The 14,298-nt window shown below is 51.4% G+C and overlaps 1 protein-coding gene across 7 annotated transcripts in view; it reads left to right on the top strand.

Moving 5' to 3' along the window:
* Nucleotides 1–14,298, top strand: part of TET3 (tet methylcytosine dioxygenase 3) — a 97,994-nt gene that overhangs the window by 44,690 nt on the left and 39,006 nt on the right. For 6 of the 7 annotated variants that reach the window (XM_053923841.1, XM_053923840.2, XM_053923839.1 and 3 more), the window contains one exon: nt 8,278–10,420. In XM_053923841.1, coding sequence (XP_053779816.1) covers nt 8,278–10,420 — 2,143 coding nt within the window. The remainder of the gene's footprint in view (nt 1–8,277; nt 10,421–14,298) is intronic. The other variant, XM_053923844.1, reaches the window with a different exon arrangement.

Here is a 14,298-nt window from a genome sequence, read left to right as displayed (position 1 = left end):
GACCCAGAGCCCTCCAAAGGTGAGACTTGTGGCTGGGGGTGGCGACGTCGTATGCACAAGTCAGGTCTTCGTGAAGTGGGACGGGAGCCAGGTCTCTTCTGGGGTCTATAAAGGGCATTTACCTGCCTGACTTCCAGTACCAAACCCCTGCCGCCCCCAGACGAGGGAGCATACCCCCAGCCTGGGCAGGACCAAGCCTGGGATGGGCCAGAGCCCTCTGGAGACACTGTGAGGCAGGGAAGAGACCTGGTTACGGCTGGGCGTGCAGGTTTCAGTGAGGGCAGGGCATGGCTCCGTGCCTGGAAGGCGGCTGTAAGGAGGGCCAGAGCTGATGCCTGTGGGGAGCCTCTCTGTGGGTGGGGCTGGGCAGTTTCAAGATCAGTTGTCAGGTTCCTGCGTCCCTTGTGCAAAGGCATTCCTGATGGCATTGGCGATTTTCAGACTTCCCCTGTGCGTGCGCTGTGATGGGTGCATGACAAAGGAGACCACTGACTGCCCAGAGCTTCTGTGGGCTGTCCTCTCGAAGTCCTGGGGTGACGAGGCTTGTACCAGCCAGGCCTGGGGAGGAAGCAGCGGCAGTTCTCTTTGAACGTACGGAGCACGCTCTGCAAGGCTCTGCAGTGTGGGGGAAGCCTGGTGCCTGAGGAGCCCCGCGTGCAGTTGGTGATGCAGCCTAAGGAGAAGATCCCCACAGAAGGTGTGCTGACTGTGGGGTCTGGCTCAGACCCCCTGGTGGGCAGGGCTGGCCGTGGGTGCTTCACCAGGAGTGGACTGATTCTGTTCCTCGTCTCGCCCTCGGCATTTAATCGTTTGCCTCCAGAACCACGCTTTACTCCAGACTGTGCTCTGGCCTTGGTTCGGGCCCTTGTTGTCAGTGATCTGGATAGTGGTACTGCCTCCCAAATGGTCTTCAGGCCACCAGCCTCAAACTCCGCAGTCCTTGCCCTGCTGGGACACCGGGTGCCCCTCCTGGAATGTCAGTCTGCTCTGCAGCGTTCATGCTGTGAGCCCTCCCCACGCTTGGCGCCCAACAGCTTACCCTTCCCTGCCAACGGCTTACCCCTCCCCATTCTGCCAGGCCTTCTCATGAGTCTGTGCCTTCCCAATGCTAGTCCCTCCGTCTGGAATTCCTCCTCCTTGTCCCTCCTCCAAAGCTCTTGCCCATCTTTTGAGCCTCATTCTGAAGGTGAAACCTTTCTTGACACGCGCGCTCACCTGCCTAGAGAGAAGCGACCCCTGCCACCCTGTGTAGACTGTTTCCGCTGCACCGATAGCGCTTCGGGGGCATGTGTGTGCTTACAGGTCTGTCTCTTGCCTTTTTCCTTATAAACTTCTTGATGTTCCTAAAATAAACAGTCTGGTCTATGGTTGGGTCAGAAGCCTCTCCAGAATTTAGGGGCATAAACAAGAGAGGTTTTATCATGCTCACAGAGCCTGCAGACCCGGAAGTCAGGAAGGGCAGCGTGGGTAGCTTGTCTCTCTCTCTGTTCCTTGATGGTTAAGGCATCAGCTGGCAGGGCTCAAGAGCTAGAAGTAGCTCCATGACTGGACTGGAGTCCTCACAGACCTTCTTCACTCACACGTTTGGCAGGTGATGCCAGCTGTTGGCAGGGGCCTCTGCTGGGCACCTACACACGGCCTTCCCATGTGACCTGGGTTTCCTCACAGCCTGGTGGCTGGGCTCCAAGAGTAAGTGTCCCAAGAGAACCGGGCAGAAGCTGTATTGCCTTGTGAAATCCAGCTTTTAAAGCCACATAGTGTCACTCCCACCACTGTCACAAGCCCACCTGGATTCAAGGGGAGGGAGCATAGAGCCCCGCCTCCCCATGGGTGAAGCGCATGTGGCATAGAGGGATTGTACTGACCATCTTTGGAGAATAAAATCTGTCACAGGTGCTAAGAACTGGGTGCATGCACTTGGCATTCTTAAAATATGAAGGTTGAGCAAGGAAGTTTTGAGGTTGGTGGCTGGGAGTCTGGAGGGAGGGTGAGATCAACAACAGAGATGGTAGGGTGGAGAAAAGATTGTGTGTGCACGCATGTGTATGATGGGGAAAGGGACTCGGGGGTGTGTAGAGTTGCTTAAAGGAGCCACTGTCAGGTTAGAAAATTTGAAAAGGTGCACGCACCCCAAGGCCCAAATTAGGAGAGCAAGAGCAGAAAGGGAGGCCATGGGGTAGAGAGGCATCGAGTTTAGAGTTGCCTGGGTCTGGAGCCCGGGCATGCTGGAAGAGGGGGATGATGTCTGAGTGGGGACACTGGTGACTGTAATAACACTGGCAAAAAAAGAAGAGTTGGAGAAGGAGCTGTGGGAGGTGGGGAGGCGGGATTCAGTTCTGTTTTAGATGAGCTGACTCCTGTTCTAGGGGGGCGGGTTAGCTTGGGGTCTGCTGAGAGGTTCAGACAAAGGGCAGACATTGAGGAGCGTCCTCACTCAGAGTGTGGTGGTTGCTGGAGCCCAGAGGGACTGACGATTGAGGGAGAAGCCGTGGAGGGTTTTGGTGTCCGGGCATATCTGCGCTGGGAATTCGAAAGGGCGTATATACCGCCCCTTTCTCTTCCTCCAGCATTGCCCTGCCCGCCTGTCAACGATCACCAAATAACTGTTTGCTTTTCTTTTCTCTTATCTCCATTGATAAGAGCTTGCTGCCTCCTGGTTGTTAGAGGGACAGGATTCAATGCATTTTTTAAAAAACATTTTATTTATTTATTTTTAAACAAAAGTGAGGGGGAGAGAAAGAAAGGGAGAGAAACATCAATGTGTGGTTGTCCCCCCCCCCCCCCCCCTGCACACCAGGGATCTGGCCTGCACCGCAGGCACGTGCCCTGACTGGGAATCGAATTGGCGAGCCTTTGGTTCACAGGCTGAGCTCAATCCACTGATCTATACCAGCCAGGGCCGGTGTATTTTTTAGTATTCCTAAGTATTAAAACTCTTCCCCAAATTGAGTCAAAGTTCTTCTCTCTAAAGCTTTACCCTTTTTCTAATTCCATTTTTTTAGCACAACTCAAAACAAGTCGAATTCTTTCCCTAAATGACAGACCTTCAGATGTTTAAAGACCTTGAGTTTTGTCTTCTTCAGAACCAAAGGGACCTTTTCCTGTTGTGGTTTTGAACTGTCCGGCATGCTGTCCTCTGTGCCCCCTGAGAGGGTGCGGCCCCAAAGAGAAGCCCACGTTTTGGGTAGAGACCGCCTGGGCGGGGCTACAGTGCCGTTCTGGACAGGTCTGTGTCTGACTATGGGCTGGGATGCATGAGTGGACTATGAAATGCAACCTGGAAGAAAGAGGGAGGGGAGGTGGGATTCGTGAATCTATTTTGGAGAAAGACTATTTTGCAAAGTTGTCACACATACAGTATGTAATAGATCCTGGTACAAAATATTTTTCTCACTGTGGATTGTAGTAAAAAATCCTGGGTTATAAGACCCTTTAAAGCTACCAAGTCACATCACATTGGGGCCCCATCACAGTCTTCTGCCCCTCCCGAACCCTAAAACATCCTAATGTGTGCACTAGTGATAATGTCATCTTTACCTCACAGCTGTTGTTCTGTGCTTCTTCCATCTCTGAGTTGCCCAGGTGTGGTTTGGAGCCTAGTCTAGGACCCTATTTACCCTGTTAGATTTTTTCTCTCCAGCTTGTTGGCCTTTTGGCCTTGGTCCTGTCACTTAACATAGGTTTACCCCTCCCGTTGTCGGCATCTGTCTATTTGGCAGACGTGCCTTTGCTGTCCTTGATAACTGTTTTGACCAGGGCGGTTCTGAGGACCGAGCGCTGTGGCAGGCTCTCCCGGGGACAGGCGGCTCTTGCTGAGAGTGTGGTTGCTCAGCCTGCGATTCTCTGTGCCTGGCCCTCCAAGGGATCATGGCCGACCCTGTGAAACTTGAGTGTCTGCAGCCCCAGTCACAAACCCCAGTGCCCACAAGGGCTTGGCAAGTAACACAAAGGAACAAAGTGATCATTAATTCAGGCGTTTGATAAATAACCCCTGAGCCCTGGCCCTGGTTTCAAGAAGTCAGTGCAGCATGGGGAAGCTGGGTGTGAGCTGGAGTGGTGGACAGAGCGGCCAGGCAGAAGTGCGGACTGTCGAGAAACTCTGAGTTTCGTGTGAAATTTGCTTTTTTTAATGTTGGCAAAACAAGCAAATAGAAACTCAGCACTGTACAAGGTTCCCCACTGTCTGAAAGTGCAGTGTGTCTGTGAAACCTGTTGTGAGCTGAAACGGCATTCAGTGTAGAATCACCATTAATTTATATGGAAAAGTTTTTGAGCATTCCCAGCTCCAATAAATAAACTATCATATACCAAATACACTGAATTATGTCCAATTTTTTAAAAAAGATTTTATTTATTTTTGGAGAGAGGGGGAGGGAGGGAGATAGAGAGGGAGAGGGACGTCAATCGGCTGCCTCTCGCACGCCCCAGCTGGGGACCTGGCGCACAACCCAGGCACGCGCCCTGTCTGGGAATCACACCGGCAACCTTTTCCGTTCACAGGCTGGCACTCAGTCCGCTGAGCCACACCAGCCAGTGCTAAGTCCAGTTCTGTACTGAGCGTGACGCACACCCTTATGAGCTCTCTTAAGCTTTTCTGATACCTTAGGACATATCTTGCTGGGGGACTCACGGAGTAAGTCTAGATAAAGCGCAGGTGCTCGCTGACACAGTTCAAAGTTATGGCAGCTTGATGCTGAGATTCTGAGTGCAGATCCTGGGGAAGGAGCTTGGCGGAGCCGCCCCTGCCGCCCGGGCGCGCGCTGCCTCTGTGATGGCTCGCTGCCAGATAAACGCTGAGCGCCGTTTTCACTTTTTGCCTTTTTTTTGTAAAAGTTCCTTTGTGGTTTGTTTCAGTTAAGCGAAATCAAGTACTAATGTCAATCTTTCATAAAAACAAAGTGGCATAATGCAGACTTTCAAAAAGCAGGGGATACCTGTACAGGCCAAACAAAACAGATCTGTGGCAGATTTGGCCTGCAGCCCTTGAATTTGTGACCTGTCAGGCCAGATGTCTCCTCACCTCCTGCTCCAATAATCACGTGACATAAAGCAGTAGTTTAGTTGGACGTTAATGGGTTGATGGCCTTCGTTGAGCCTGCCTCCTGTAGTTCCTTTTGTTATCCACTTGGGAATCTTACCTGGGGCTGTTCTCACTCAGCGTCCTGGAAGTTGAGACAACACTTGTCCTTCACCTCCTGGCACCGTCCCCTGATGGCAAGTTTCCTCCAGGGTCACCAGCAAGTGTGAGGAATGTATGAATGAGCCTCCCTGGCCAGGAAACTGGAATTTAGCCTTTCTTAATGTCTCCTACCCATCCTGGCTTCACTTCCCTCCTACCTGTGTCTACCCTTCTTCCCCTTTCTTCTTTTTTTGGTCCGAATAACATTTTCCTTTCCAGGGAATTCAGAGGTACAAGAGTGGGCTTAGCCCTTCCTTATTCGTATTCACACACCAAAAATAACTTTTCCAGTCCTTTTTGTTGTCTTGATCATTTTGGGGAATGCTCAGCTCATGCAGCATTGTCCTTCCGTGGCACCGTTTTTGTGAATTCTTGCTTCTCTCCCGTTTCTTCTTGGCTCTGCGTGCTCATTGTGGCTTTCATCCATGAGCAGGCAAGCTTTGACCACCTCGGATTTTGTAGCCTCGGCAGCCTCATTAACTTAGGTTTCTAAGACGGAAGGAAGGGAGTACTGGGTGATCAGCCATATTTCCTAGAGGGAAGGTATTTGTTCCTAGTCTTCCTTCAGGGTCAGGGAGAGGCTGGCGTATTCCATGGCCATTGTGGGGTGGGAGGCTTTTCACCGGACTGAGAATGTGTTACTGCAGCAGCTACAGGCAAGAGGCACAGAAATCAGGAAGATTTGAATGTTGCCTTAAAAGAACTACCAACTTGTGGGGAAGACAGCTGCTTGAAAAATAGTAGTGGCATGTGATAGGTGCTAATAGAGACATCTCTCAGGTGCACGGGAACCCAGGGGGAAGAGCCACAGGTAGTTCTGCCAATCAGGTCGGGGAGGAGGTGACGTTGTGGGATAAGCCAAAGTAACCTCACAGAGGCTGGGAAGGGCACTCCAGATAATGAGAATTGCGTTGGCAAGGCTCAGAAAAGCATATTGGAAAAGCATGAAGGTCCCTTGGGTTCACAGTTGGGGCAGTGAAGAGGATCACCGACCCTGTGATAGTGAAGAGGATATAGGGCAGAGCCACGGGCTGGGGCCTCTGCCCACCTCCCACCAGGCTGATCCCAAATCCCAGGCTCCCCACGCCACTTTGGGGCCCGTGATGATCATGGTCGACAGACTGGGGACTCGTATCATTTTGGTCATCTGTTTAATACACTCATGTTCTACCCAAGGGACTAATTTCTGTTTTTAACTTTTTATTTCAATAGAACTTTAAAACTTACCAAAAAAGTTGCAGGAAGAGTACCTGGGACTCCCACAAACCCAATTTTTAAAAAATTTTGCCTTATTTGCTTTTGTGTGTGTGTGTGTGGGGGGGAATGTACAGTCACTTGCTATGTAATGACATTTCGGTTGACGATGGACCGCGTATGCGATGGTGGTTACCATGGAGCCTAGTGTGTAGTGGGCTGTCACATCTAGGTTTGTGTAAGTGCACGCTACGATGTTCGCACGGTGATGAAATCGCCTAATGACACATTTCTCAGAATGTATCCCTGTCATTAAATGGTGCGTGGCTGTAATTTTTTCTGAACCATTTGAGATTAAGCTGGAGATAACGGTGAACCTTCACCCTGAAGGCTTCAGGGTGGTGCGTCCTGTGGACAAGGGCATTCTTTTACATGGCCGCAGTATGAGGATCCAAGTGAGGAAGACTAGGGTGGGCACAGTATGTACGACCTTATCCATAGCCATACTCAAGTTCCACCAGTCGTCCGAGGGTGTACTTTATCTGTTTCTCCCCGGGCCCAGGCCTAGCCCATGAGCGTGCTCTTTGTTACCCTGTCTCTGTAGTCTCATGGAGGCTGGGAGAGATGTTTGTGTTTCTTATCTTTGAAATTGGTGAGGGGGGCAACCCCGCTGCCTTCGAGCATGCCCTCAGTTTGGGTCTGTCTGATCTTCTCTCGTGCTTGGGTTGGGGTTATAGGTTGGCTGGAGTTCTGTGTGATTGGTGTTACACCCTTTGCCGTGTAGCGTGTGAAGAGACATGCTGTTGGTTTTTCCCCATGTGTGTGGTGATGATAACTTGGATCATTTGGTAAAGGTGGTGTCTCCCAGATTTCTGAACTGTGAAGTTACTGTTGTCATTAAGTAGCTTTTGAGGACATGTTTTGAGACATGTATACATCCTGTGCCTTGTCAAGCTTTCACATGCTAGTTGTACATCTACTGACTTTCTAAATCCATCATTCCTTCTGTATATTTTTAAAATTGGTATATTCTCCTGTAAGGAAGAGCTTTCCTTCCTGGAGGGGTGAATCTTGCAAACTCAATTCTGCATCTTTGTATTAGCTTTTAGCTTGCTGGACCAGCCCCATGGGCCCTCCCCGAGCTGTGCACTTTGGTGGACGTTGGCTTCCTGGGCTTGGGAAGGGGCCTGGACCTTTTTCCGGGCACCAGTGGGCTTGTCATCAACAAGACCAGCTCAGTGTGAGGCAGAACACATGCTGTGTCAGATCATCTGGGTTCCCTCAGGCCCAGGACAGGGACTGCTGTCCTACCCCAGACTGAGCCCAGCCTGGCTTAACTGAGGACAGCAGTGGGCAAAGGAAAGAACTGTGGGTTCCTTCCCACTGTGAAGCTGTGGTTGACCCCTTCCTGTCCCGCTAAATGTGTTAATCAAATCAAATCTGCACACACATTTTACACTAATGGCACATTATTACTTGGTGTGCTTGGGTAGCTTTCTTTGCCTTCTGACACACCCACAAAGTCAACATGGTCCTGGTGTCACCTCGGTCATTGTGAGGTCAAGGCCTTCTGTGTGTCCTTAATGAATGCTTAGTCTCAGGGGACCCTGGTCAGTGTGATCAGTCTGAGTCTCCAAAACGTCTGACCAGCAATCAGAATTTTGCGCTAGGAGCTCTTGAAGTCCTGCCTTCCGCTGGTGCCGGTGCAGCTAGCTGGGCAAGGCCATGTGGGTCAGTGAGCTGAGGTTCAGGCTCTGTCAGAGACGGAGAGGGTTTGTCAGGAATCCAGGGTGCAGGGGTGCGTCTTAGTGGCACGAGGCGCAGGACAAGTTTTACAAATGTTATGGCTCATCTTTTTCCTTTTCTCTCTCTCTCTCTTTCTCTCTCTCTCTCTCTCTCTCCAGACAGGCTCAGAGCTCAGCCCAGTTGATGGACCTGTTCCAGGTCAGATGGACTCAGGGCCAGTATACCATGGGGACTCAAGGCAGCTAAGCACCTCAGGGGCGCCGGTCAATGGTGCTAGAGAACCCGCTGGACCCAGCCTGCTGGGGGCTGGGGGTCCTTGGCGAGTAGACCAGAAGCCCGACTGGGACGCTGCCCCAGGCCCAGCTCACACTGCTCGCCTGGAAGATGCCCACGATCTGGTGGCCTTCTCGGCTGTGGCCGAAGCTGTGTCCTCTTATGGGGCCCTTAGCTCCCGGCTCTATGAAACCTTCAACCGTGAGATGAGTCGCGAGGCTGGGAACAACAGCAGGGGACCCCCATCAGGGCCTGAGAGCTGCTCTGCTGGCAGCGAAGACCTCGACACGCTGCAGACAGCCCTGGCCCTCGCTCGGCATGGCATGAAACCACCCAACTGCAACTGCGATGGCCCGGAATGCCCTGACTACCTCGAGTGGCTGGAGGGGAAGATCAAGTCTGTGGTCGTGGAGGGAGGGGAGCAACGGCCCAGGCTCCCAGGGACTCTGCCTCCTAGTGAGGCTGGCCTCCCAGCACCAAGCACCAGGCCACTCCTCAGCTCTGAGGTCTCCCAGATACCTCCCCCTCCCCCAGAGGGCCTGCCTCTGTCCCAGAATGCCCTGAGTATCGCCAAGGAAAAAAACATCAGCCTGCAGACGGCCATCGCCATCGAAGCCCTCACACAGCTCTCCTCTGCCCTGCCCCAGCCTTCTCACTCCACCTCCCAGGCTTCCTGCCCCCTTCCTGAGGAGGCCTTGTCCCCTCCTGCCCCTTTCCGATCTCCCCAGTCCTACCTCCGGGCCCCCTCGTGGCCTGTGGTCCCCCCTGAAGAGCCCCCATCCTTTGTTCCTGATAGCCCTGCCTTCCCCCCAGCCACACCTAGAACAGAGTTCCCTGAAGCCTGGGGCACTGACACCCCACCAGCAACTCCCCGGAGCTCTTGGCCCATGCCCCGCCCAAGCCCTGACCCCATGGCCGAACTGGAGCAGTTGTTGGGCAATGCCAGTGATTACATCCAGTCAGTATTCAAGCGGCCCGAGTCCCTGCCCACCAAGCCCAAAGTCAAGGTTGAGGCACCTTCTTCCTCCCCAGCCCCAGCCCCATCCCCCATCCTTCAGAGGGAGGCTTCCACACCATCCTTGGAGCCCAACACCCACCAGAAGGCCCAGGCCGCCCTGCAGCAGCACCTCCACCATAAGCGCAGTCTCTTCCTGGACCAGGCCCACGATGCCTCCTTTTCCGGTCCCACAGAGCCTCCTGCTCCTGGCTGGTGGGCACCATCAAGCTCACCTGTCCCGCGGCCTCCGGACAGACCGCCCAAGGAGAAGAAGAAGAAGCCCCTGATACCAGCTGGCGGTCCCCTGGGAGCGGAGAAAGCCACTCCTGGGATCAAGCCCACTGTCCGGAAGCCCATTCAGATCAAGAAGTCCAGGCCGCGGGAAGCACAGCCTCTCTTCCCGCCTCTGCGGCAAATCGTCCTAGAAGGGCTGAGGCCCCCAGCCACCGAGGATGCGCAGGCACATCCACCTGCCCCTGTCCCTGCCTCACAGGGCTCTGCTGTCCCCCTGCCCCCAGAACCTTCTCTTGCGCTATTTGCACCTAGTCCCTCCGGGGACAGCCTGCTGCCCCCTACTCAGGAAATGAGGTCCCCCAGCCCCATGGCAACCCTGCAGCCAGGCTCTGCTGGCCCTCTTCCCCCCACCGATGATAAGCTGGAAGAGCTCATCCGGCAGTTTGAAGCCGAATTTGGGGATAGCTTTGGGCTTCCTGGCCCCCCATCTGTGCCCATTCAGGACCCTGAGAGCCAGTCAACATGTCTCTCAGCCCCCGAGAGTCCTTTCGCTACCCGCTCCCCCAAGCAGATCAAGATCGAGTCTTCAGGAGCCGTGACTGTGCTCTCAACCACCTGCTTCCATTCTGAGGAGGGAGGCCAGGAAGCCACGCCCACCAAGGCTGAGAACCCACTCACACCCACCCTCAGTGGTTTTCTGGAGTCACCTCTTAAGTACCTGGACACACCCACCAAGAGTCTGCTGGACACACCTGCCAAGAGAGCCCAGGCCGAGTTCCCCACCTGCGACTGTGTCGGTAATTGCTCCTGGGTGTCAGGGAAGGGCAAAGGGATGTGGCCCAGTGGGTTCAGGCCCCTAGGGCTCTGCCTTTCATCTGGCAAATAGTTACTGTGTGCCAGCCACCACCCTGGGGTCTGGGGATGCAGAAATGAGCTCACAGGCCAATGGAAAAAACATTGAAGGAAACTAATGATGATGCTTTGTGGTGTGTGGCATGTCAATAGAAGTGGGCAGAGGTGCTCTGTCACAAAGATTGAGGTAACGGCATCCTGGAGGCCTTCTTGTGGGAGGTGGTACTTGTGCTAAGGCCTGAGCTTGGTGGCTGTGAGAGGGCTGTGAGACTGTTCTTGGTCTGGAGGGAGCAAAAGGGGAGGATGAACAAAAGGTGGCTTGAGAGGTAGGCAGGGGCCAGACCTTTCAGGGACCAGTGAGCCGAGGTTGGGAGTTTGACCTGATCTCATAGGTAATAGTGAGCTTCTCAGGATATTAAAGCAAGTAGTGACCTTATGCTTCTGCCTGTGGTGGAGAGGAAGGATTGGTGGGGGACCTATAAGAAAGGTATTTTGAGCCCAGGAAAAAATCACAAGGGTGTGGATCGAAAGAGTGGGTGGGTGAGGGGCACAGAGTGAGTGGGTGTGAGGGCCTCCGAGGAGGAAGGAGGGTAAGACAAGGACAACTCAGGTCTCCACCTTGGCGGTGGTCACTGAGAACACCAGCTTGGAGGAGAGGCCATGATTTCTGTTTGGATGACCTGGGTTTGAAGGGCTGAGAGACTGAAATCTGGGCTAGGGGTTGGGACGTAGTTAGTGTCCAGGTGGTGGCTGAAGTCGTGGGGTGGGTGAGGGCACTGAGGAGTTGCGTCCATTTCTTGCCTTCCAGACTAGACGCAGTTCTGGGCCTGTGAGGGCTGTTCCTGTGGACTGCGCTGTCTGGGGCAGGCGGTGGGGAGGGGCGGGGTGCAGGTGAAGGCTGCAACTGATGCATTGGCTTCGGGCACACTTTAGACTCCAGCTCGCTGGTATTTATGGAGTGTTCCCTAAAAGATACGTGTGTTCCTGATGTTGACCAAAGAAACACGTTGATGCTGGTGATGAGCATGTTGAATTTTTGAGATTTTATGATACACAGACAGGTTCTACAAAAAAGGCTGTCCTCTGTGCTTGTAAAATACATTAGTAGCAGGTCCGCTGTGTGATTTGTTGAGACATTGTGTCTCAACACAATGTCCTGTCAATGGGGAGGAGCTAGGCTGCCTGCCCAGTCCAGCTACCCCAGACTCCTGGGGTGCAGGGCAGAGGATCAGTGACAAGCAATCACTTGGGGAGCAAGGAAGAGTTGACTCCAGGGCTTCGTTCTGGGGGTGAACAAATGTGCAGGGTCCTGCCGGCGCTCAGACATGCGGGGTTGTGGCTCTCATGGAGGACCGACCCTGGGTCTGACTAACGGTGGTGTGACTTTGAGGCCCCTATTTCCCAGCGTTTGGGAGAGGGTTGCTCTGACCCCAGGAGTTGGGCTTCCAGTGCCCTCTTCTCCCTTTCTGCGTCTGCATGTGTCTGTCCCACCTGACTTGGGTTTAGTGCATTAGTAGGCGTGCCTCCCCTCCGGGCAGGAAGTATCTGTACCTATTGCTTAGGACATTAATCCTTAACAAATATTTTAATTGTTGGATTCAATTATATGGGCATTGTGTTTGATCAAAGTAGTCTTTTTAAAATTTGAATTCTAATTCCATCATTTCCTCATGTATAAAATAAAAATGATAGTAGTACCCCCTTCCCTGGGCTGTTGTGAGGAGAAAATTAGTTAATATGTGTGGAACACTTAGAACCTTAGAGAACATTGTACGCACCCTAGAACTGTTCACCGTTTTTGAGCCTGTTGAATAAGGCAACAACAGGCCTTGCAATAAGGCAAGAAAAAGAAGTAATAATATACATACTGGGTTGGCCAAAAAGTCTGTTTAGTTTTTTCTGTAAAATGGAAGACATATTTTTTTCATTTTCACCAATTACTTTAATGTTTTGGATATTTTGAGTATGTCAACTATCTCCTGCTATTGGCTTCTAGGGGATAGAAGCTGTTAAACATCTTCCAACACGCATGAGACGCCCCCGCAGCAAAGAATTACTTGGCCAAAATGTCAATAGTACGAAGAAACTTCACAAACCACTCTTGACGTGTTCAGTCAGTCACAGCACCTTCTGCATACACTGCTTGCATTTCAGTTGCGTTTTTACATTTCTTGAAATAATAAAGAATAATACACTGAAAATGTTGCTCGTGTTCTTCCATTTTCAATGTTAAAATGGCTGCACAAAAATTCACCAGTTTTGATAAGTTTTTTTTACAGTGCACGCTGAAATGATAGCTGTCACAACACAATCCAACAAAATTGTTTCAAATGTAGTTAAAGACAGCTCAGCACTACCAGAGCCATCGTACTGGAAAAACGAAACAAACCTTTTGGCCAACCCAATACTACAAAGGAAGAAAAGTGCTGGCTGTGGCTTGATTCATCAGTTGTTTATTGATTACGTCGCTCTGTGCTAGGGAAACAGTTCATCTCTGAAGGACTTTGTGTTTTGTCTGAAGAGACAGTGTAAACAGTACTCAGTCGCCCATTCAACAGGTGTCTGCCAGGTGCGTGTGCTGTCACACGGCAGTGGCATGAATCGGAAGAGCACTCTGAAGCACCAGGCTTGGTTGTCATTATGGAGGGTAATGTTTTATTTAAAAAATCCTTGCTCAGAGTCTTGAAAAATGCAGTGAACACAGTTGCGGAGAGACAAGAAGGGCGCCCCTGCAGACCGAGGAATGCGTGAGCACAGTCTTCAGGGTAGCGAGGAGCAGGCTCGCGGGAGGTGAGACCTGCAGCACAGGGGTAGACATGAACCCTCAGCATTCTCCTGTGTTCCTTGGACCAGAAGCCCCCATCCCACCCTGAGATGACAGGTCTCAGCTTTGAAGCTAGTGGGCCAAAGTGCGGGCAGTAGGCTGTCAGCATCACAGAAACTCGGCAGTGGCAACGCTGGCAGCTGTTATCTTGGCAGCTGGGGAAGGAGATAAGGGGAGTGGCGATTCCCACTGCCAGTCATTTATAGCTCCAGTCATGTCCAATGCTACACAAAGAATCAGAACCGAACCTAATGACTGGTGGAAAAAATATAGAGAAAAGACTAGAAGGAAATACACCAACAGTGGTCAGACTATGGGTGACTTTCCCCTCATTGGTATTTTGAATTTTCTGTAGTGAAATATGTGTACCTTATAATCAGGAAATATTTTTGAAAGTGCATCCTAGAGATAGCATGGAAAATGGATTGGTAAAGGGGGGTAATCTTTTTTTAATTTTTAAGTATATTTTATTGAGTATGCTGTTACAGTTGTCCCATTTTTCTTCTCCCCATTATCCCCCTCCCCCCTGCACCCCTTTTCCCTTCAGCATTCCCCCCACTTAGTTCATGTCCAAGTATGCATATAAATTCTCTGGCTTCTCCATTTCCTATACTATTCTCAACCTCCCCCTGTCTATTTTGTACCTACCATTTATGCTTCTTATTCCCTGTACCTTTTCCCCCATTCTCCACCCCCTCCCCACTGATAACCCTCCACGTGATCTCCATTTCTGTGAATCTGTTCCTGTTCTCGTTGTTTGCTTAGTTTGTTTTTGCTTTTGTTTTAGGTTCAGTTGTTGATAGTTGTGAGTGTGTTGTCATTTTACTGTTCATAGTTTTGATCTTCTTTTTCTTAAGATAAATCCCTTTAACATTTCATATAATAAAGCCTTGCTGATGGTGAACTCCTTTAACTTGACCTTATCTGGGAAGCACTTTATCTGCCTTCCATTCTAAATGAAAGCTTTGTTGGATAGAGTAATCTTGGATATAGGTCCTT

The sequence above is a fragment of the Desmodus rotundus genome, chromosome 5 (assembly GCF_022682495.2).
Source record: "Desmodus rotundus isolate HL8 chromosome 5, HLdesRot8A.1, whole genome shotgun sequence".
NCBI classification, from domain to species: domain Eukaryota; kingdom Metazoa; phylum Chordata; class Mammalia; order Chiroptera; family Phyllostomidae; genus Desmodus; species Desmodus rotundus.
This window is presented reverse-complemented; position numbering and strand designations above follow the sequence as displayed.